Source organism: Neovison vison, chromosome 4 (genome assembly GCF_020171115.1).
Source record: "Neovison vison isolate M4711 chromosome 4, ASM_NN_V1, whole genome shotgun sequence".
In the NCBI taxonomy this organism is placed as follows: Eukaryota; Metazoa; Chordata; class Mammalia; order Carnivora; family Mustelidae; genus Neogale; species Neogale vison.
The window spans coordinates 29,116,434-29,141,043 of record NC_058094.1 but is presented as its reverse complement, the minus strand read 5'-3'; the positions used below and the strand labels follow the sequence as shown (position 1 = coordinate 29,141,043).

The following is a 24,610-nucleotide window of genomic DNA, read 5'->3' as shown; positions in this document are numbered from 1 at the left end:
TGGCACAATAAAATAAACTCCATATCCTTTTCCAGGTTATTAGAGCTATTATCTTATCATTATTGATCTATTTCAGAAGATAAATGGCTACTATTAAATTGTAATGATGTTCCTCAAAATATCAAAATTATGCTTTCCTGTCCAGTTTGATTAATTTCCTTCAAAATCTTGACATATTCATTAAGATTAAAGATGACCATTTTGTAGAGTGACATTTCAAGTTCTTTACTATCAGTCCAGAATGATGTTTGTTATTAACAACTTATGGGAAAAATTAATCATTTTAAATGGTAACTTTTAATAATAAAACAGGTAGCTCATATTCCAGAGGATTTCATCTTTATCAAGCTTATTGGCTGTTTCAACACCAAAGTTCTCTTAGAGAGAAATTTGATCAGAATTAAAAAAACAAAACAAAACAAAACAAAACAAAGCATAACATGACTGTACCAAGGTGATGTATTACTGTTTTAAGTGATTCTTCTGACTTTTGTTATTTTATTTGTTTTCCTTTTCAGTAAATACCAGTGCACTTAGAATAAACATTTGCCTGTGGTCCATGATGTTAGAATCTGCAGTACAGAGTTCAGGATGGACATCCTCCATAATTTAGAATGAAACTCTTATCATTTAGAATTATAATAATATAGAATAAAATTTAGCTGTACGTTGATTAGAATTTTAGACACTTTAAAATTTTTTTTCAAAATGACTTGTAGTCTGGGTAGTATTTTTCCGTAATAGCATACATTAAATAAAAGGGTCATTGCATTCCTTACATGTTCTTCATTTGCTTTGCAGAGCAATGCCAGAAGATTCCTACACTGTGAGAGTCAGCGTGGACGGGGTTCCTATTACAGAAAGTAATACCTGCAGAGGTCGCGTCAAGAGCTGGGAATGCACCTTCAATGTATATGGGATCTCCTCTTTAACTTTTGGATGTTTGGTCTTGTGCTTGCTTTCTTGCTGAGCTGGCCTTTTATTTTTTTAATTTTACAGATTGTTATCTATTTCCATGTTAAAAAAATATTCTAGCATGTAGCAAAGGATAACTTCACTCAGTTTTAATCATTTCTGTGGCAGTGGAATCTCTTTTCTCATATCTTATTTGTTTCCCTCTTTCATTTTATTAATGACTTAAACTTTTATACATTAAATTTTTTTCTTGCTCACGCTATTTTTTCTCTTTCTGCATTTGTACTCTGAGTTTGATTTTCCTTTTCTTATCTTCATGGCACTCACCTTCATTTTAAATAGGATCATAACTCTTTTTCCTTTCTTTATAATTTCTAATGCAATGAGATAAAATATGACTGCACATAGCATTGAAGTCATTCAAAATGTAGTTATCCTATATGTAGATATTTACAATAACACATTTCTTCTAAGGACCATCCCATATATTTCTAAAAATTTTGTCTGTCTATCAAAAGTATTAGAGTTTCCATCACCCTCATGGGCTCCCTGGGATTCTCCTCTCTCCCTATTCCCATTTGGTGTCACAGTTCTTAAGAATTTTACCTGCTTTAGAAAATTATCATTAGCTTCATTACTAAAGTTTACTTTGATGGACTTTTTCCAGGTTTTGTTTCTGTTTTGCAATGTGCTTTATTTTTTCTTCATAGCCTTAAATAAAAGAAGGCCTTCTATAATTTTATTCCCTCAAATTCCTGCTACCAGAGAGCCTTATTACTAGAGTTTGACATATGCTGATAACAAAGGAAGATTGACTATTAAAGTTCTGAACTAAAAACACTAACAGAGAATTTTTAGTGGATAAGGAAAATATCTTGAATAAGCAGAATAATAATATTCTAAACTTTATTTTTATACTTTATCTAAAAGGAGGTATTTTGACAGTTATATTATAGAATTATTTAAATGTAAATAATGTAAGAACCAGAGATATTAGCTTATTGACAGTATTATTTTACAGGCAAGAAGTTTCAGAACCTCAATGATAACGAACATCACACCTTTATCTGGAACTCCAGGTCTGTTATATGACAGCTGATATAATATCTTTTTTGGTTTGTGGTCATTAATTTAATTTTAAGTATATAAAATTAGTATATCTGATAATTTAGAAATAACATATTTCTGATTGTATAGTAACTCCCAATATTATTTCAAAAAAGGATTTTCAGTGGTTATATCTGAATCTGCTATCGAGTATTTTACTATCCCCCTATTGGACATTTAGCTGGTTTCCACTTCATTATAATTATAATTATAGCAGTTTACAATCCCAAAAGGAATATGTGAGAATGCCCTTTTCTATACCCTTGACAATGTTAGGGACTAATTTTTTCAGGCATTTATGTGAAAAATGTAGTAGCTTATTTTTAATATTTCTAATTCTTAATTTATACAATTAAATTTACTTATTTATATATATTTATTGACCCTTTGTATTTCTTCTTTTATAATTACTTGTTCATCTCCTTGGTTTTAACTTAATGCTAGTCAATTTTCATATTAAGTTATAAGAATTCTTTATATTTTAAAGATATTAATAATTTGTATGTCATATATGTTGGAAATATATTCTCAACTTACCATTTGCTTTTAAATTTTATTAATGGATTTACCTATCTTTCAGACATTTTAAATTTTTTATATTAAGTTAATATATATATTTTAATTCTTGTTATTTCTTCCTTCATTTTTATGCTATAGAAGACCATACCATCCCAATAATATAAGTATTATATAAATTTATACTTAACTATAAGAGTTTTTACAGTTTTACTTTTATATTTAATTTTTGTTTCTCCTAGGATTTATTCACTTTTGGGATATAGAGAAACATTTTTTGTTTCTCCTAGGATTTATTCACTTTTTGGGATCTTATTTGTTTTTTCAAATATATCTTTCATGACCCCAGCAATATTTATTGAATAATTCATTGTTTTCCATGAAAAATGTATTTAATTTACAAATACTTATAAATATTGCTTTAATACTATACACACTCATGTTTTATTGTGTTTGTTAGAATGTTCAGCACAGTGTTAAATAATAGTGATGAACATGGGATATAAGTGTCTGGATCCTGGTTTCATGAGGAATACCTCTAATGTTTTGGTATTAAGTGTTGGGTGTGTGGGTAGGTAATCTTATACAGAACTGTTTGTTTGTTTGTTTGTTTTAGGCACATTAATAACTATCCAAGGCAGAATCTTCACTGATGTCTATGGAAGTAATACTGCATTAAGCTCAAATGGGAAAAATGTTAGGATTTTGAGGTAAACTTTTGATGTGGAAACATTTTCTTATCACTCAGGTGGGGTATGGTATTCCACAAACAATGGGCTCAATGATTAAACATCATTACAGTGTGAGGGGATTAATCGTGTATTTTCAGCCATATTATAGGAAGAAAAGGAGACTATTGGATGATTCATTGACATGGAAGCAGTGACCAATATGCCTTTCTTTTTTGGTCTGGCATAATTCTTTCGTTTTCTGTGATAGATTTTATTAATAGAAGGCACAGGGAGACAAGCGCAATAGTCATTGAGTTAGTTATAGAATTTTATTACTGAATAACTTTGTTACAATCTACCTCATTTTACATATATATGTAACTATGTAGCCTGGAGGTCCATAGCTTAGTCGAGAACTGAGAACCAGAATCTCCTGACATGCAATTTGGCCTTTTTTCTTCTACTGTAGTTATGTGTGGGAGAGTGCTGAACTAAAAATGGTCAGTAACTTACTAACAGCCTCAGGTTTGAACACTCGTTCCTCTATTTACCAACTATGGATTAGACAGTAACATTGGCTAGGTACCTCATATCAAAAGATAATTGTCCACATTTTGGATTGGAAGCTAGCTTGGTCATTCATCTTTCTGTAGCATAGGTGTGGTTTTCTGAGTGCTGTCTTGATAGACTTGACAGCTGTGCTCATTCCCCATAGAAGGAAGTACAGAATCAGCTTTCAGAAGGCTCCATGCATATTAAATACAGGTGTAAAATGGATAAATAGATAAATTAGCTAACAGTTCATACAACAATTAGAGAATTTTTTTAACTACTAAAAAAGGTGATATATATGTATATATACATATATATATATAAACACACATACGCATATATAGTTTTATAAACCAAGTAATTTGGAAGGTTTTACTAAGTGAAATCAAGGTAATTTAGGTGGGATTCTATAAGGTAGCACTCAATTAAATCATATTTGTATGCATCTATAATATTGTGGAAATATTTGTATTGATTCCTTACATATAGTAAGTACTAAATAGAGAAACAAATGTTAGCATAAATAAAGATTTTGTTTGCCTCCATATGGTTGAATGTTATGAATGGTTTATATTCCACTTCTTAGATGGGGTTTTCTAAGTCATCCTTTGCTATAATAATGCTAAGAAATAGGAAACTTAATCTTTAAGGACATTTCTCCCTCACCCCACCCACTGTAACTGAAATTTACTTCTGTTCAGTAGAAACTATTTTAAGCATAGAAATTATTTCATAAAGTCAAGAATTGCAGTCAGCAGGGACCTCAGAGTTCAGGCTACCTGGCCCATGTACTCTGAAACCCTGAGATACTATATATAAATGCACAAGAACTTTCACACATCTATTAATGTGAGAGGCGAAGGCCTTAGAACTGTGTCTGTCCCATTTCTACCATCTTAATTGTGACACTAGACATTTCAGGCATTTCACTGGGCCTGAATCCCATTAGCAGGGAGCAATGGACTATGTACTGGGCAGGAAGCAGGAAGTCAGGGACCCAGAGTGTTCAAGCTGCTTCTGCTTCTCACACATCTTGTCAAGTCAGCCTCATCTCCAAATCCAGACCAGGTATAAATTATAGAGGACATGCAAATACCGAAGGGTTTGGTGCCCACTAAAGAGATTTTGGTCTAAAAGATACAATAAGAAAAACAACAATAACAACAACTATATATATATACACACATATATAACTATATATATATATATAGCACCAAACCCTTTGGTATTTGCATATATATATACACACATATATATATACATATGCATACATATATATATATACATATGCATACATATACATATATATATATGTGTGTATATATATATATTTGGCCAGACACACACATATATACATGGCAAAACAGTGTAGTATTGCCATTGACAGGCAAACCCAGACCACTGTGGGGCTTATGGGGTGTAGGTAAGAGCACCGCTGGAGCCCAGCTGTCTGGGTTTGAATTCCTGTTCTATTCCTTACTGCCTATAGGCTTGAACAAGCAACTTAACCTTCTTGCCTCAGTTTTTCATCTATGAAATGGAAGGGTAAAATGGTTGTAAGGATTAAACATAGTAAGTGCCATTGTTAGCTGCTAAATTTATTATTTAGGCGCAAGAAGCGGGAGTTTAGAAGGAGGCTATGAATCCATAAATCTCTATACTGGGTACAGTAATTCAGTGTACTTGCATCACAAACCTAATGTAATAATAAATGAAAGGATTTGTGCGTACACGTTTATTCAAACATTTAAAGTTCTCCGCAAATGGAAGTCCTTACTTTTTAGGAGTTCAGGTTTGTATCTGCAGTTACTTTGAATCTGGGATTTGTTGGCTCAGACGCCAACAAATTTATTTGTTGTTGTTTATTCTGAGTGTGGCAAGTACAGGACCTGTGGGTCCTGCCTGCAAGCTTTCAATGGCATCAGGTTCTAACACCCCTAAAGCCGTAGCAGACCTGGTCAGCTGGGGAAGTACAAAGGCAGTATTTCTCCACAGCCCTATCCTGCCTCTTCTCAGCTTCAGATTTCTGTTTCAAAGGCACTGAGAATATTAGTTGCTCTCTTCATCCTAATTATTCCGTGGGGCTTGGCTATGGCCCTCTTTTAATTCCTGCCTATAGTTTGAAACTTACTGTGTGTTACAAAACATAAAACTCTGTTTTGTATTTGAGTTAATTGATCTGCAAGTGGAAGGGTCCCCATTAGCTATTTCCACATTTTCTCTTCCTGTGGTATTATCACTTTCTAACACACCAAATATCCTATGATTATCATGCCTATTATCAGGTCTCCCCTCCCCCGTGTTAGAATGTCAGTCCCACAAGGGCAGGATTTTGTTTTCTTCCCTGATGTGTGCCAGTATCTACAGCAGAGACTGCAACATAATAGGTAATATAATAGGTGTTTGTTGAATGAATGTGTGATAGATAATAATAAGTGATTGAGAGAAAAATATAAGGTGTTAGTGAACTTGGTGGGAAGAAAGCATTTTGAAATGATTTACTAAACATAACTTCATCTTTTCCAATAAAATATTTATTCAGAGTTTATGTTGGAGGAATGCCCTGTGAGCTTCTCATACCACAGTCTGATAATTTGTAAGTCACTCAAATAATTTTCTTTAGAAAATAAATAGACGATATAAACATACCAGCTTAAGTAGTAATGTCTAGCAATATTGTATAGCAGAATCCTTTAAAATACAGTATAAATTATAATGTTTTATACAGTAAATTAGTAATCATTTATATAGTTAGATGTAACCTGATGCCCCCTATTGTCTCTAGTAGAATACAATATGAACTGTTATTTAGATTAATATGTTTTGAGATATTTTGAGAAATATCTTTATCACATAATTGTTTCACTTGGTATTATTTAAAAGTATCTAAGAGGAATATCAATGGTGATAGCCAAATTAACTACAAAATATTTAATGGTAAAAGGAAGCTTTATGCATGTATCTCCAACCAAGGCTGGGAATTATTTCATTTCACAGAAATTTTTGTTGTAGAGACAGTTTCTAACCTGACACATGTTCAAAGTCCATGAGGTGCTTTTAAGGGAAATACTAGTTTACTTAATTAATTTAGTAATTTGCCAATAAATGCATCTTTGTTATATAAATACTTAAGAAGGGAAACAGTATTTTAGAACTGTAGTGTCAATATAAACTTTAAAATTAACATATATATATAAAAAAATAAAATTAACATATATATATTTTTAGGTACGGTCTAAAATTAGATCATCCAAATGGAGACATGGGTTCTATGGTGTGTAAGATGACTGGAACTTACATTGGTAAATGTTGATCACCGTTCTTCGTAATTCTCAGAAATGCCTGACTCTGTTTCCTTGTTTTGTATTCTCTTAGACCACCCCTGCAGCTTTATCCCTTTCTTTAACATTAACATTTCCTCTTTACCTTGGCTTCTTTTCAGTTTCATGTAAGCATGTATAAATTACTTTTTTCCTAAGGCTTACATTTAAGGTAAACTTCTTCAAATTTCTTTTCTTCTCTTTTTTTCTTTTTATTCTTCTGTCATCCAGAAAATTTCATTTACTAATATAGCTGTTTTCCCTGTAGTCTTAATTTTATGTTGTTTCTTCCCCCTTGCTCTGTGTACTCCAGGCACTTAGACCTTATAGTCCTTTTTTTTTTTCCAGTGTTATGTTGACATACATCATTATATGAGTTTAAGTCATAGAACATGATGGCTTCATTTACGTGTATTGTGAAAGGATTCCCGCAATAGGGTCAGCTAGCATCCATCATAATCTTTTAGTTCTAGAATGGACTTCATTTTATTTTGTCTCAGAGCCTTTTGCAAGCCTCCCATCCTGAGAATTTCAGAAAAGAAGTCATGTCATTGAAAAAGCCTTCCCTGATGCCCTGCCTTCCACTCTCCAAGTTCACTCTCCTTTTCTTGGATAGCTCTATCATGGTTTTTAGTTCTCTCTGTCACTGCTCTTGACCGACTGAATCCCCCCGCCCCCACCATGCTCAGTTAGGAAAAGAGCAATCTTGTGCTCACCCTGCATGGCCCAACCCCCCAGCATTGTGTTTCCTCTGATTAAGTAGCTATTGAAAGAATGAAAGAAATTTGAGGGCAGATGGTTATGTTTATGTTGTTTTTATCATTCTTCATTCATTATTATATTTCATCAAGTTTTTCTACTTATAGCCTTGAGACATCTTCGTATGTGTATTTTAAAATGCCAGACACTTGTTTCAGATAGTTCATTGTCATGTCTTTAAGGATTAATAAATGGTTGTATAATTACAGTTTTAATTTTAAGTTTCTTTGCTTTTAAATCAGCTTTATAATACATAGTTCTTGTTCTCCTGTGATTGGGAATTTAATTAATTATGTATTTAATTAATTCCAGGTCATCACAATGTCAGCTTCATCTTGGATAGTGATTATGGAAGGTGGGTCATTTTGTAAATAATAATTTCCATAATGGATTCAACTGGGTAAATAAAATAAAAGTGTATGTTTACTTTGTGCTATAGATCCAGAGATTAAAAAACGAATCACTTCCTTCCCCCAAATTAACATTTAAGGGGTCTATCACTCCCTTTCTCTACTTTGTGCCTCAGACACAGCCTTTCAACTGTTGGGAACTTTAGCATTACCTAAACAACAAATCAGTCTTTGATTGTGATATTGAAAGGGTTCTTTTTATGTCTTACAGCTCTTCTAACTTAATTGTCATTCTTTTGATAACCAAATAGTTCAGTTTTGATTTGAACTAATGTAAGAATAAATTAAATCCCATGGTTAATACCCGATGAAAATGTTCATTTAAAGTATCAAGACATATGGAGTGATGAAAGATAGTAGTTATAGCTCACAATTGTCCTTCTTAGCACCATATGTTAATAACTTCTAATCACAATTTTTTAATAAAGCTAGAAATCGGTTCCAGATATCCTATATCCTAATTTCACTAAGAGAGATTACCATATGTTTAAGAAATACCAGAATATGCAAATCTCAACACATGTTGCAAACCTCCTATCGTAGATAATCGTATTACAGAACATTTCGTGAGAGGCATGGTACTAAGCACTTCATGTATATTGTCTGGTTGAAGACTCCCAAGGATCCTATAAAGTTGAATGTTATCATCCCCCCTGTGTTGCACTCTGGGAAAAGTGAGATTCAGAAAAGTTGAATAATTTGCCCATGGATATCCAGCTAGTTGGAAGAACAGCCGAGCTCCAGACCCTGAGCATTTCTTCCAGGGCTCTGCCAAGGTGATGAAGTTTTAGAATATAAGTGAGGTTCAGTGCGATGAGGTCCAGAGCCGATGACCAAGAAAGAATTCTTGAGACGTCTTTGGTGCAGAATGGTGGTTTATTAAAGCACGGGGACAGGACCCGTGGCCAGGAAGAGCTGCTACCCCGGGGTTATGAGGAATGGTCCATTACATACTTGCAAGTTGGGAGGGGGTCAGGAATAGCATAAGTCTCTAAGGACTTTTGGAAGCAAGGTTTGCAGGACCTTGCGGGGCTAGCTGTTGCTGGGAAAAGGTCATTTATTACCATCTAATAGAACCTTAGTCATGAGACCCTTCAGATATATTTATCGGTGGGCCATACACTTGGGGATGATTGTCAGTACGTATCTTGGAGGGTTTAGAGATAAAGGAAGTTTCCAAAGCAATGTTTATATGTTAAAGTAGACCCACAGGATCCTGGTTGGGCGTGAGAGTGGGTCAGACTAGGATTGCTTTTTGCTCTTAGCAAAATATTAAGGTGGAGGTAGTTGAGTGCCTAGAGGAAAGTCACTCTGCCTGTTTCAAGGACTTGTCAGTGGGCTCTAGATAGGAAGGAAATTTAGTAACTTTTCTTCTGCCTCTGTTTCCACATCAGAGGGTCTCAGCCATAGAACCACATCTCCTTACTACTTAACATCCTGACACAGGATTCTTTAAACATGGTAGGGTCACGGCCCTTTTCTGTGCATTTTCAAATGTATGGGGGGTATTTGTTGGCTGTCATAGTAACTGGGGCATGCTAATGGCTTTTCTTGGACAGGACTGAGATGCTCCAAACCTAAATGAATTATTCTGCCCAAAAATGTGATAGTGTGTCCCTATGAGAAAATGAGCTGATTAATAGAAATCCAAATAAATCACAATATTTAGTAGTGATTGTAGTAGATCAATGATAGGATATGTCTGTGGATTTTTTGTGTTTGTTTCTGAAGAGAGATAAATGATTAGAAAAGATTGAAAAAGATTAAAACGATTGAGAAGAATGGTAATACGACAATCAAAGTAGATGTTATTCCTGGTTAATGTTCACGGACTGCAAGAGAAGGATGATACTTGGTCCCTACGTGCATGCGGCTGTTATTGGGGTGGTGAGCCCAAATCCATCGTCATTGTATTTGAGGATCTTCTGGTTCCAGACACCTAGAGGCAATAGGTTATAACAAAATGATGACTGGGTTGCACACTTGCTTATAGACCAATGTAGACTGGACAAAAACCCATGAAGAATATTATAACTCAAGGGCAAACCATTGTGGATGGTATGTAAATGGTATTAAGATTCACCTTTGTGATTTACATGGGACAAATGACTTAGAGTCTCATGATTTACCAGTTATTTTCTGCAAGGACCCACCTACACGCATACAACTTGATACGAATAGGACAATAGGATTTTGTTGAAAATATTAGAAAATCATGTTAGAAGCAATAGTTATTGAATGTTAAATGATTTCCTGAACTACACATACTTTTTATTTTTAATGCTCTCATTGTCGTTCTTCTTCAGGTGAAAAAGATGAATTCTTAGTTCTCAGTCTGTATGAAAGGTACTAATTACCAAATCCATCAAATATTTCTCAAAGAAATGATTATCCAAAAATAGGTTTGAGCGATCAAGCTTGAATGTGATTGATAAGTATATATAAATCAATGTGTTGCATTCACATGCTGTGAAACTTTCCGTTTTAAAAAGCCAGCAAACTTGCACATAATATAGGCAAAAATATAGCTTAAAATAGCTGGTTCTGTGATCTTGACTTATAATTCTTTTTCTTAAAGCCAGTGGCTGTTCTTTTGTATTAATGTCTCAGAACTGAGAAAACTGTGTTTCTATATAAAACAATCTTAGGAATTTGAGATAACTGTTAAAAATATGGCATTTACTACTTAAAAGCCTAGTTTCATGATTACATGGCATTTAAAAAAATGTTAAATCATTCTTTAAATTAAAAAAAAAATCCATATTATACAAATTTCAGGAGTGTTCCTGAATATCAAATGAACCAATTAAAGGCCATTGTGGCTCCCATTCTGTATTTCTTTTAATAGCTAACCTTCTCTCCTCAATTACCCCAAGTTCAAACAACAGCTGTTCCAAACTGATAAGGTTTAGATGAGGCTGCCTTAATTGAGAAATGCCTAGTCATTATCAATGAATTAGTGAAAATCACCTCAGTGTCATATCAAATAAATTACATTCAAATTTTATTTCAGGAGACAATTTTCCTACCAACTTGAGAAGCAGGGTTAATTTTTCAGATGCAGAATCTGACCACAGACAATATTGTTGGAGCTGGCATCATTTCAGATCTCTGAGAAATCAACTGAAAGGCTTGTAACATACCAATATAAATCCAGTATGAACTTCTTAAGTAACTAATTTAGCATGCAGGATTTACAGAGACTCTTTAGTCTTGCAAATGCACGTTATAGTGGTTGGGTTAGATTTATAGGAATTTACTGTTGGTCTCAACCACGAGATCTGCATTATCCTTTTAGATTCCAGTTCAGTATGTTATAAATGTAATGGATGGACTTTGAGTCTTAATATTTGAATTTCTTAACTTCTCTATTATGAATTTCATTGAGGTAATTAAGGAAACAGTATTTAATTTCCAGGATCAGAGTCCCTCCCTTCCTTGCTCTCCAGGCTATGAAGTGTACGTCTATATCCATCAAAAAATATGAACGGGTTCTGTATTTATTGAGGATGATTTAACTCTGGTGGATTATTGTTAACCTGCTTTCATTCCTCGTGCTCTCATGCAGATTAGTGGCAGGAGAAAACTGTGTAAGACACAGGTGAGGAGCCAGGGTTCAGGACTCCAACTGTCTGGCTTTAAGTTCTATTTCTGCCACTTACTCTCTTTGTGATCTTGAGTAAGATAAATAGATTCTCTGAGCTGTACCTACCTCATGGGGTTAATGTAAGGATAAAATGGTATAATAAATTAAAGGCTTTAAAAAATCTTAGGTTAAAAGCTTAAAAACTTTGCATGATATTTAAGTGTTCAGTGATGTTAGTTATTCTGATGTTAAATGGATTATGAGAGAGGAGAGTGGAGGGCCGTTAACACAAACACCTTCAGGAAGGGGAATCCTGCTTTTTTTCTGTTAATACGAATTCTTTATTGAGGTATACTTTGCATATAATATTGTAATTTAAGTGTGTAGTTCAGTAAGGTCTGACCAATGAATATTTGAGTATCTGTATACTTGTATATTTGTGTAACCAGTAACTGTATCAAGATATAGAACATTTTTATCTGCCCAAAATGTTCTGTCCAGCTCCTTTGCAAATTATGACATGATTTATACCACTAAAAAAAAATAACATTTTCCTGAAATAAAGATTTTAAAGTAAGGATTTTTACTTTTTTTTCCCCCCACAGGAGTTTCCCACAAAAAATGGCGTATTTTGTTTCTTCTCTAAATAAAATTTCAATGTTTCAAACATATGCAGGTATGTGAACCCTCTCACTCTATGTGTGTGTGTGTGTATGTGTGTATGACAGAGAGAGAAAGAAAAAGAATGAAACAGAGAGACATGTGTACCTTATTTCATCATCAATGACAATAAGGACTTAAGGCATAGTATATTATTTTATGTACTGCTAGGAAAGGAGAAACACATAAGATAGAGAGTCTAATAGGAAGCTCTGACATTAAGCTAGGACCCAGAAAACTATATTTTTAATATAAGACTGATTGAGAAACCGGCTCATCACTCCAAAAGAGCAGAAGGGAAACTTGCACGTCTCCACTTGGGGCGTCGGTGGAGGGAGGGAAAAAAATATCTCCACTGTCAATTTAAACTAGAAGGCAGTGCTCTCTCAGATTTATAGCCTCACTGTGGTCCAAAAGAATACTCAAGTAGATTATTATTTATTTTAACTTACAGAGATCTAAGGTTGGTAGACTCCTACGAGAGTGTGGGAAGCAAACACAAATCCTCCTGGAAGAATTACACTTTATTCTAGGTCAGGAGTGATGGAGTGGCACATTCAGATTTCAAAGATGTTCAAATGTGAAAAGAAGTGTCTTGGAATCAATCAAATAGGATATATCCTGGCTTTTCCTATTCAGTGTAAAAGCCGTGTGTAAAAATACACAGACCTTTGATATATAGAAGTAATAAGAATAAATTTTAATAAGAATCTACCATATATCATGCCCGGGGCTATTTTACTAATATATTTAAAACTTTTACATAGGCTTCCAGTCATAGTTAATGTATTACTATATGAGGAAAGTATAAAATGTTGGCCCAGAAAGAGAAGAAAGATTTGTTCTTTAAGAGCCCCGGGGGAAGAGAAGAGGCTGGCTCTCCTGCTTTCCTGTGTTTTCCTTTGGAATCAACCATCTAATCCTCAGCCCAGATTTTCCTTAATTCCTGTGTCCTCCATTACCAGTGTCTCTTTAGTACCAGTCACCACTAAAACCTGCTTCCCCTGAGCTGTAAGGCTTTGTAAAAGCCATGTTAACTGTCCTCTCTGCAGGATTGCATCAGAGACAAAATTAAAACACCCAATTTATTCATTTGGTCAATCCACTACCTATGCTGTGCTATGTGTTAAGACTAGGTAATTTGGAAAATTCATAAAAATTAAGCATTTGGGTTGATGTGTAATATTCATGGCATTTTATTTAATGTGCTTCTCCTCCCTCTCTGCAGAAATCACTATGATTTCCCCTTCACGAGGAAGCATTCAAGGTGGCACTGTGCTAACGATAAGTGGACAGTTCTTTGATCAGACAGATTTCCCTATCAGAGTTCTCATTGGAGGTATTTTATATGACTCTTAATATGTTACATTATAAGAACAAATCCTGGCTTTTATTTAATAATTTGTAAAAAGAATAATAGTCTTTTTTCAGTTAATGTCTTAAATTTAAGACTGTGTATTTTCATGTGGGCATTTGGTTCCAGAGAATGATACTTTTCCCACTGGGACCTTCCAATGAGGGTCTGACATGACCACAACTTGGGCTCTGAGGTCATGATCAAAAAGCATTGTCTGGTAACAACTTGGCTACCTTCCTCAAATTCCTCACCACATGTTGAGACACACATACCCTTTATATAACAAACTTTTAAATGCCCTTTTTAAACTGTTGTTAATTCTCAATGGGTTGGTTAGTTAGGAAAAAATTTAAAGTATTTGGGGACACTCTTATCCCCTTTTCATTTATTGTGACTTGTCTGGACATTTTCAGGAATTACCGATGATATTGGCCTTAAAAAGAGCATTAATTGAGGTGTTCTGTTTTTACAAATGTGAATAGGGCTTGGTTCTCTGGTTCTCTGGTTGTGTATCTAGATCTTTTCAAGGTAGGGAGCTGTGCAGCTCAAAAAGGAATGGAGGATGAATATAATAGTGGGAATCTTCCCACTCAGTCATAATAATGACCTTCTCTACCTTGAGCAAAGGACTCCGTGTTGGCCAGGCAACTGGACACATATTTTTTCTGATATAACCTTCTGCTTAGGTACTTTATAATTTTAAGGAATCTGCCCATGAGTCTGCAAAAATGTGATTTCAAGAGAAGAAATTAATATAAAGTAATTTCATCTAATATTTATACAATATATATCTCTTTTCTGCCTTTTGGCTAAGATCAAGTGTAACATTTTTTTTTAAGATTCTATTTATTTATTTGACAGACAGATTACAAGTAGGCAGAGAGGCAGGCAGAGAGAGAGGGGGAAGCGGACTCCCTGCTGAGCAGAGAGTACGATGTGGGACTCGATCCCAGGACCCTGGGATCATGACCTGAGCCAAAGGCAAAAGCTTAACCGACTGAGCCACCCAGGTGCCCTCAAGTGTAACATTTATACAATATCTTTCCTATCCCTGTGGATCCTTGCTGGTCACCTGCATAAATATTAAAACCTAAGCAATAAGATTTTAAATATCATATATTTTTTCTGAAATTTTAAATATAACTGTTTCAAATATTAAAATATGGGTATAAAATCTCTTTATATGCTGTATTTTATGATATTGTGATAGTTGATATGCAAATACATGTTACTTTTTTGTCTTTCATTGCTATCAAATGTGACAAGTTTCAAGATTTTGAATCCTCAGTAATTTCTTTATTAAATTTTCATTACTTTTTTCAAGGTTTTTTCATTAATTTTAAATTCTAACTAATTTATTGGATTATAATTACATATAGTAAACTGGGTGTATTTTATTTTTTTCTTCCAAGTTTTTATTTAAATTCCAGTTAGTTACCATACAGTGTAATATTAGCTGCAGGTGTATGAGACGACGATTCAGCACTTCCATACCACACCCAGTGCTCATCACAACAAGTGCACTCTTTAATCCTCATCACTTATTTAACACATCCGCCCACCTCCTCTCTGGTAACTGTCAGTTGTTTTCTATAGGTAAGAGTCTGTTTCTTGGTTTGCCTCACATTTATCCCTCCTTTGTTCATTTGTTTCTTAAATTCCACATATGAGTGAAATTATATGGTATTTTTCTTTCTTTGACTGACTTACTTTGCATAGCTTAATACTTTCTCTCTCCATCCATGTCATCACAAATGGCAAGATTTCATTCTTTTTTGTGGCTTTTATATATACTGGATCTTCTTTATCCATTCACCAGTTGATGGACACTTGGGCTTTTTCCACAATTTGGCTATTATTGATAATGCTGCTAATTGGGGTGCATGTATTCCTTTAAATTAGTATTTTTGTATTCTTTGGTTAAATACCTAATAGTGTAATTGCTGGATAATAGACTAGTTCTATTTTCCACTTTTTGAGGAACGTACATATTGTCTTCCACATTGGATGTACCAGTTTGCATTCCTACCAACAGTGTAAGAACGTGCCCCTTTCTGCACATCCCTTACAACACTTGTTTCTTGTGTCATAGGTTTTAGCCATTCTGACTGGTGTGAGGTGATATCTCATTGTAGTTTTGACTTGTATTTATAGATGATCAGTGATATTGAACATCTTTTCACATGTCTGTTGGCCATCTGCATGACTTCTTTGGAAAAATATCCACTCATTTGCCCATTTTTTAAAAAGATTTTATTTATTTGAGAGAGAGAGAGAGAGAGAGAGAGATCACAAGTAGGCAGAGAGGCAGGCAGAGAGAGAGGGGAAAGCAGGCTCCCTGTTTAGGAGAGAGCCCAATGCGGGGCTTGATCCCAGGACACCGAGATCATGACCTGAGCTGAAGGCAGAGGCTTAACCCACTGAGCCATCCAGGCACCCCTCGTTTGCCCATTTTTAATTAGATTATTCATTTCTGGGGTATTGAGGAATCCTCAGTTAATTTCTTAAAAATAATGATTTGTCTATGGATCTTCCTTTGCTCCAAACAAAATGGGCTAAGTTGGTTTAATTTACTGTTTAAATGCATTGTTTTCTACCTCAATTATCTTGCATTCACAAAACATACAAAATCGTAACAGGTAATGTTGAAGTAAGTTTTCCGAGCCACCAAACAAAACTTGGCAAAGATACCTTCCTCCATTTGCTACCCTTTGCCTCACTTTTCATTTGTGGGCTGTGATTCCCGTTTCAGTAAATACTTAAGGCATTGACAGTGAGAGATATATGGAAGTCTAAAACCTAGACTCTTCACTCCGTTCTAATTGTGTTTTATATTAGTGTCATCATTCTTGTTTAGACCCTTACTGTTTTGGTTTCAGTCTGTCTCTGAAAAATACCACTTACACATTATTATCTCTGTTGTTTTCATTTGAAGACCTTGGACTAAACCACCATCTTACTTATTTATTTATTTTACCTAAGAGGGCTGGGATCATCTGCTTTTGCAAAATTTTGAATATCATGGACTTATTTCAGCAAGTTTTCTGTAGGGAACAGAATGTAAGACTTTACTCTGAGCTCAGAAGTGAAATCTTTTACAGTGACATAGTTTTATTTAGTTTTTTATTTTGTTTCTCAGAAATCACAAAATTTCATAACTCAGACTTGTGGTGTGTTGCCAGGAAAACGTTGCCATGTAAAAGTATGGCAATTAACAAGTGATAAGCTTTTATGCAGAACACATAAAGGAAACGAAGAAACCCTGGCTTTGCTTCTTGCTTGAGCAGCTTGGTTTTCATCAGAAAGTACTCCCAGATAAGCTGATCGTGATTTGCATTCTGGAGCTCTGGAGTAATACCTCTGTACCTTGCTTCTCTCTAGGTCAAGTCTGTGATATTTTGAATGTCACAGAAAATAGCGTATGCTGCAAGACACCGCCTAAGCCTGAAGTTCTCAGAACTGTCTATCCAGGTAAGTTACCAGAAGAGAGAATGGCCATTTCTACATTTACATAAGAAGACACACCCCATTAGTCTTTCAGTCCTTTGGGGCTGCTGAAACAGACCACCACAGACTGGGTAGCTTATAAACAACAAACACATATAGATCTTACAGTTCTGGAGCCTGGGAAGTCCCAGATCGCGATACCAGCAGATTAGGTGTTTGGTGAGGACCTGCTTCCTCATAGATAGGCACCTTCTTGGGGCTACAGAGCTTTGTGGGGCCTCTTTTATAAACCCTCATTCATGAGGGCTCCGCTCTCGTGACCTAAGCACCTCCCAAGGGCCCTACCTGCTAATAACATCGCATTGAGCATTAGGCTTCAACATCTGAGTTTTGGAGGGGATACAAATATTTAGCCCATAACAATTAGTAATAAAAAATATTTGAACTTTTTAGAATTTATAGTGAGAATTGTAATACATTTCTTCCTGGTTTTTCTCCTTACACTTTCTGGATCAGGGAGTGTTTGTATTAAAATAGCTGCCTCAAAGCTGCAGCATGGAAATAAACTCAGCCTGAATTCCCGAAATACCCTCCTGGAAACAGCCCTCCTCTGTTGAATGAGTTTGATGGGAACTTTATTTCAGGTTAAATGAGATTACTGAATGATGGTGCAGGCTACAGGAACATTTTATAAATGGTTTTTGTGCTTAAAACACAAATGTCAGAGGTTAAATCCTTACTTGTTTAGACTATTTTAAGGGTGATAACAGGGGATGAGAGAAATGGAAATCAAAATTCTTTCCAGATTTTGGCCCATGGCCCGTGGCCCGTGGCCCATGGTAAGTGCTTGACATCTGTAGTGATACCACTCACTGAGAGGCTGTGCATGGGTTTGAGGGTGTGTATCTCATATCTTGTTCACACAGTGAAATTGGTTTATGGTTACACTACTGGTTGGGATTTGAAGCCACGTAAATTATGTTTAAATTTCCTTGTTTTGAACGACATTAGGGAAACAATGCCCAGTTTAACAGACTATTTTGATAATCACAATTGGTGACTTCAGTGAAAGTTGTATTTATCAGAGAACATTGCTGCTGCCGAAGTTTGAGGTGTTCAAGCTTTTCTCCAAAGAAACTCACCTGAAGAGGAACCATCATCTAGATCCAGCCCCTCCAGACCAGCTTAGCGCTGCTGGAAGAAGACATGAGTCTGATTGCTGTAGTTTAGGAAAGAAAAAAAAAGTGAGATGGCTTCCTTATGATTAGGAAAAAACTTAAATCAGAGTTTATGTAGGTTCACTTTAATGGGAATGTTCTGACTCTCTCCAAGAAGGAGATGGAATCATACAACAGAAGTAATGTTAAAAAGAAGAAGAAGAACAAATACTGACAAAAGACTTAAAGCCAACACTGTCTATTCTTGGATTAGTTGCAAACCATTAATTGGGTTACTTTTGTTAGAGAGAGTAATCAGGCAAATGTTTTGAAACCAAATGGCCTGAATCATAAGGTTTTGAGATTTAACTATATAAAGCAATGTCAGTCATATCAGAGGTTAGAGTTAACATATTATTTTAAGTAAAGCACTTAGTAGTATCTAATCCCCATTGCAACCATGCAAATAGTAATATTACTCCCATTTTTTTTTATAAATGTAGAAACTGAGGTGCAAATATATGAAATAATAATAAATTGTATGCTCTCTTAACAGCATTCTATGCTAGAGGTGCAGGTACATGTAGGGTATGAGTCATTGTTTTGTTTACAAGCATGCTCCAAAAACGTGAATAGCATAGAATATTTATAACCACTACCCAAGTAGAAGGCCATTGAGAAACCACATCAACATTCTGATGAAAGTATTCTTTTTTTTTTTTTTTTTTTTTTTGTTACATTCAGGTGGGAGAGGTCTAAAGCTTGAGGTATGGAACAATAGTCGGCCAGCGCGTCTTGAAGAGATACTTGAGTACAACGAAGAAACACCAGGGTACATGGGGGCTAGTTGGGTAGATTCGGCTTCCTACCTTTGGCCCATGGAGCAAGACACATTTGTTGCACGCTTCAGTGGATTTTTGGTGGCTCCAGACTCTGACGTCTACAGATTCTACATCAAAGGCGATGACCGTTATGCCATTTATTTCAGCCAAACTGGACATCCAAAAGATAAGGTACGGAAGCCACAGAAAATTATTTAATACTATAAAAACAATAGGACAACCTTTATATGTAGCTTACTTTTAAGATATATTTTCACATGGTTGGGTTCTTGGCTATTTTAACATGTGTAATATGAACTCTAAAGTCACCATAGAAAACCATGACCTAAAAAAAAAAAAGCTTTCCTGTATCTACGTTTTCTCTAGGAAGGAAAAAATACATATATTTCCTTTAAAGATTATTTTATTTTTTTAAAAGATTTTATTTATTTGACAGAGATCACAAGTAGGCAGAGAGGCAAGCAGAGAGAGAGAGAGAGGAGAAAGCAGGCTCCCCGCTGAGCAGAGAGCCCAACATGGGTCCCTATCCCAGGACCCCAGGATCATGACCAGAGCCGAAGGCAGAGGCTTTAACCCCCTGAGCCACCCAGGTGCCCCTAAAGATTATTTTAATTATGGAAGAGTTTTAATCATATGTATGAAATTTGGAAAAGAGTAAACATAGTTCATTCTTCTACTAGATCTCTTTCACTATTATGTGGTTATGAGATCGAAGTCCATCATTTCTTTTTGTGTCTTTTTTGTTTTTTATATAAATAACGTCATACATCCAATTTCATAGTCATTTTGGTCACATATTAGTATTTCCATATTTTATTAAATGATTTTCACAATACAATTTTTGATGACTGAATAGTTTAATTATTTATTTATTATTATTACTAAACCTGAATAACATTACGCATACTGGTAAGTTTTTAGCTTACTTCTGACTTTTTATGACCACAAATTTTACTCGAACATTTGTGTTTATTAAATTGTTCTGCATTTTAATTATTTCTTTGGGAGAGTTTTGCACATGTGAAGTCAGTAAATCAAATCAAAAATACATTTTATGACTCAGCGTATATGGCAAGATCGCCTCCCAAGTGGGAGGAACAAGTTTAAGTTGCTGCCTGTAATATATGAATTCTAATTTTACTATAGATTTTCAGCATGTTTCCTCCAAGGATGGTATAATCATTCCTGATGGGAAGCCCAGAGTTTTCTTATTCTAGCATGCAGACCCATTTAGTGATCTGTAGCATCTTTCAGATCCGCTTTTAGTGACTTCATTTGGATTAAATCCCTAAAAGCTCTCCACAGTGCAAAAGGGTATTTCATTTAACAATAACAATGGTATGCATCTTTCTATTTTCTATTGCAGTTCTAATTGTGAAAAACCATAGCTTGTGTGTATTCATGGTATAGTGGTGGTGATGTTAGATAAGGTTGGAAGGTATGAAGTGGGCTTTGATAATTTTTAAAAACTTCATTTCACCATGGCCAATAGATCTTAGAAGAAAAATATGGTAGTTTCATAGTTTTCTATTTATAAAAGTTCTAGGATTGACAAATAAGTGAAAAATAAAGCTGAAAAGATCTAATAATAAATTCTTTCCCCCCCTCTTTCTCTCTCTCCCTGTCTTTCTTTTTGGGATAAGGTGAGGATTGCATATCATTCTTCCAATGCCAATAGTTATTTTTCCAGTCCAACGCAAAGATCAGATGACATTCATCTTCAGAAAGGAAAAGAGTAAGTTTTTTTTTTCATTAAACTATTATGTGGTATTTAAAAACTGTAAGTTTATATCTGAAAATATTTTCAGTTGGCTTTATTGGTGGAAGTGATATTAGTTTACTGGCTTAATATATAATTCATCATTCTTTATAATTTTATTAAATATGATTTCTATATTTTCAAAAATATTGACCTCCAACCAACCTGGGAGATTTACTATCTAAATTATCCCTATTGCAGAAATCATAATTTTGTGAAATTTACTTAATCCTGTTCTTAGTTTCCTACTAGGACCTTTCTGTCAATCCAGCTAGAGGGTTGGGATCAAAGTTCCCTGAAAGAAATCATACTCCGTGTTCTCACTGAAGTCTTAGTACTAATGACATGAGGAAAGCATCCCATTCCCTTTTTCTTCTTTCTCCTACTATCAATTCTTTTTATACTTAAAACTTAAACTTTGTTTTTTTAACCAGGATTACTAGGTCAGCAAGGGTAAGTGGAGTACCTAATTAATCCCTACTGCTGTTGAGTGTTAATGTACCTTCAGGTTTTGCCTTCCCCTTGGAAAATGCATTCAGTTTACCTGCTTGGCAGGAGCACAGAGTCACATGAAAGTGACTCGTAATACATCTGCTGTCTGATATCTGTCCTTCCGTGAGGTAGCTTGCAATTTATACACCGACGCTTATAATGACGGCTGTGGATAAGCCACTCTAGCTGGCTTATTGCACAATGGTCCCTGGGACCTTTCCAAAGGGAGCTCGTTTGCCAGATTCATCCCACTCAGATAATAAAGCCCCATTTCTAGGTACATATCTTTCAGTCACCCTGTTCTACTTTGAATCATACCTCAGTTACTAACTTTTAAATCTTTACAACTTGAAATTTACTTGAAAGTTACTAACTTTCAATCTTTACAACTCTCTTAGTGTCTGTTATTCATATGAACAAAGAGAATGATAATATATATTTTATAGTCTTTTGTAAAGGTTAAATATAATAATGTCTGCCAAGTGCTCAGTTTAGTGTCTTGTACATAGAAAGTACCTAATGAATATTGTAACATGTTAATAAGGATACAGGATTCAATAGTTCTTTGAGGTCTGCTTCTTAGTGTTGCCCACATTGATCTGGTGGAGCTGGCCAACAGGTCCTCAGGGCAGCGAAGAGCCTGATGTAATCCTTCAATATCAGTTCTATGATCCTAGAAGGATCATCCTAGAAGGATGAGAGATGGTACATGGCCCTCATTCAGAGTCGATCACGAATTGTGAATACTTATCTTCACATACAAGGTTATCTGTTGAATGATGCTAGGCAATTTAGAGGAACTCCCAGCTGACCTCTCCAAAGATGGGAGCAGTGGTGACATTGATAGAGAGTTAGGTAGGTAACCAATAGCTTTTCATCGCCTGTATCAGCTGGTCAAGGAAGACCTTATCCTGGGTAGGCAGTTGAATGATCGAGCTCGTTGGAGGACCAGAATCAATGTAATCAATAACAGTTTCCTGAAATTATGTTTTATTTCCCAAGTTATAAGTGGAGCCACTATTGAAGGAACTTGAGAGAAACTTCCATCCCTGACACATTTAACCACTCTGATAAAAATACGTGATACATCTAAGTCTGCCTGTCATTTTCTTGTACATATGAAAGTATTTACACTCCACATGCCCTCTATGTTTTATGCCAGGAAGTTTGCATTGCAATGTAAATATAATTTTGTTTTAAGCTCCTTGAGGATAAGGAGTAGTATCTTTTTCAATAAATATTTACTGACAAAACTGAATGAATTAGTCATGAATGCGGACAATTCTGTATCTTTCTTGTAGCTATCCTACATAATTCATTTTATTTTAACAAACCACTATGAAACTTTAATATTTAAAATCAGAGATACTATAAAAAGTAAAATAAAATAAAATCAGGAATACTACAATATAAATCATTTAGTAGGCTGGTGTTTTATATAGTGTTGAAATGTTATTCATTGGAGACAATTTCATACTTTCCAGATATTACCTTGAAATCTTGCTGCAAGAGTATAGACTGAGTGCCTTCATTGATGTTGGCCTGTACCAGTATAAAAATGTCTATACGGAGCAACAGACAGAAGACGCAGTGAATGAAGAACAAGTTATCAAATCCCAGTCAACAATCGTCCAGGAAGTACAGGTTTGCTATGACGATAGATGTGCTTCGTGGAAAGTAAATGTTCAAAGATAGGAGCTCTATTTGCTTATTAATTTTACTCAGAAATATACTATTTGGGGACAAGGCAGTCATGGAAGATTATTGACTTTGTGGCTTGGAGAATCTGTATTAAAATTCAAGAGGCTGTTATTGGATTAAGAGTGAACTTTAAAATATTTCATCATTTACAGTAAAATAGAGCAACCCAGAGGCATTGAGTAGTTGACTATCATGCTTTTACAATATATTTTTTCTATGCAGTAAAGATATGTTTTTTAACTTGGAAAATAGGTTATAACACTGGAAAACTGGGAAACATCTAGTGCAACCAATGAAGTTCAAAAGATCACAGTGACCAGTCCATGTGTGGAAGCGAATTCATGTTCACGCTATCAGTATAGATTAATCTATAACATGGAAAAAACCGGTAAGCTGTATATAACAAAGGAGATTTTCTTTCTCTTCATTTATAAATGAAAGGATAAAAATTGGCTCTAGTCAAATTCTACTGTCTGGAAAATATCATTTTAATAGTATGCTAGACAAAGAAGCTAAAAATATATTGTGAAGAAAAACCTTTAGACTGGGATTTAAAAAATGGCATCAGTAAAAACAACTTCCTGGTATATGATATCATTTTCTTTTATAAGGATCTTCATGAATGTATATCTAAGTGCACACACGGAATTTATGTATCTCTGACTCACAGGTGTAAGCTAATAAGAATTAAATTCACCATTACAGAGAATTAAACATTTCTTTCAGTTTCTCAAATTCAGGGATAAAGCTATGAGACACTAATTTATCTGTTAACAAAGACATTGTATCTCTGTATTTTATAATAAACCAAAAATATAATTTTTGCTACTTCAGTTAATAGTTTCAATATGTAAATATCAATAGGTACTTACTGTTTTCCAAACACAGTACTTAATCACTATGGGAATAAAAAAAACAACAACAACCCATGACCCTCCTCTTAAAGAGATCACAATGCAATTAAGTAGTCATTATTATTGAACTTGAATTAGTTTCAAAACAATTTTATTAAGTGATAACATATGATACAGACTATGGGAACCTTAAAAATTCTAAATATAAAATATCAGTGTTGGCTATGGCAGTGCAAAAGGATTTTAACTTTTTTTTAAATTAAAACCTCTAATCATTTGACATTTTTTTTTTAATCCAAAGTCTTGCTACCTGGTGATGCTTCTGACTTCTTACTGCAATCAGCTTTAAATGAACTCTGGTCTATAAAACCAGATACAGTTCAAGTAGTAAGAACACAAAACGCCCAAAGCTATGTTTACATGGTAACTTTTATATCAACTCGAGGTAAGAATGTATATCATTTTGTACTTCTGTTGGGTTTTTTCTAAGAAACAAATTTGTATC

General features: G+C 34.7%; 1 protein-coding gene across 1 annotated transcript in view; it reads left to right on the top strand.

The window, feature by feature from the left end:
- PKHD1L1 (PKHD1 like 1) overlaps positions 1–24,610 on the top strand; it is a 157,742-nt gene that overhangs the window by 11,629 nt on the left and 121,503 nt on the right. The window contains exons 4-17 of the mRNA XM_044245081.1: positions 802–910; positions 1,937–1,994; positions 3,155–3,248; positions 6,304–6,357; positions 6,990–7,063; positions 8,153–8,195; positions 12,442–12,512; positions 13,725–13,835; positions 17,235–17,324; positions 19,202–19,470; positions 20,943–21,034; positions 23,035–23,194; positions 23,504–23,639; positions 24,407–24,550. Coding sequence (XP_044101016.1) covers positions 802–910; positions 1,937–1,994; positions 3,155–3,248; positions 6,304–6,357; positions 6,990–7,063; positions 8,153–8,195; positions 12,442–12,512; positions 13,725–13,835; positions 17,235–17,324; positions 19,202–19,470; positions 20,943–21,034; positions 23,035–23,194; positions 23,504–23,639; positions 24,407–24,550 — 1,505 coding nt within the window. The remainder of the gene's footprint in view (positions 1–801; positions 911–1,936; positions 1,995–3,154; positions 3,249–6,303; positions 6,358–6,989; positions 7,064–8,152; positions 8,196–12,441; positions 12,513–13,724; positions 13,836–17,234; positions 17,325–19,201; positions 19,471–20,942; positions 21,035–23,034; positions 23,195–23,503; positions 23,640–24,406; positions 24,551–24,610) is intronic.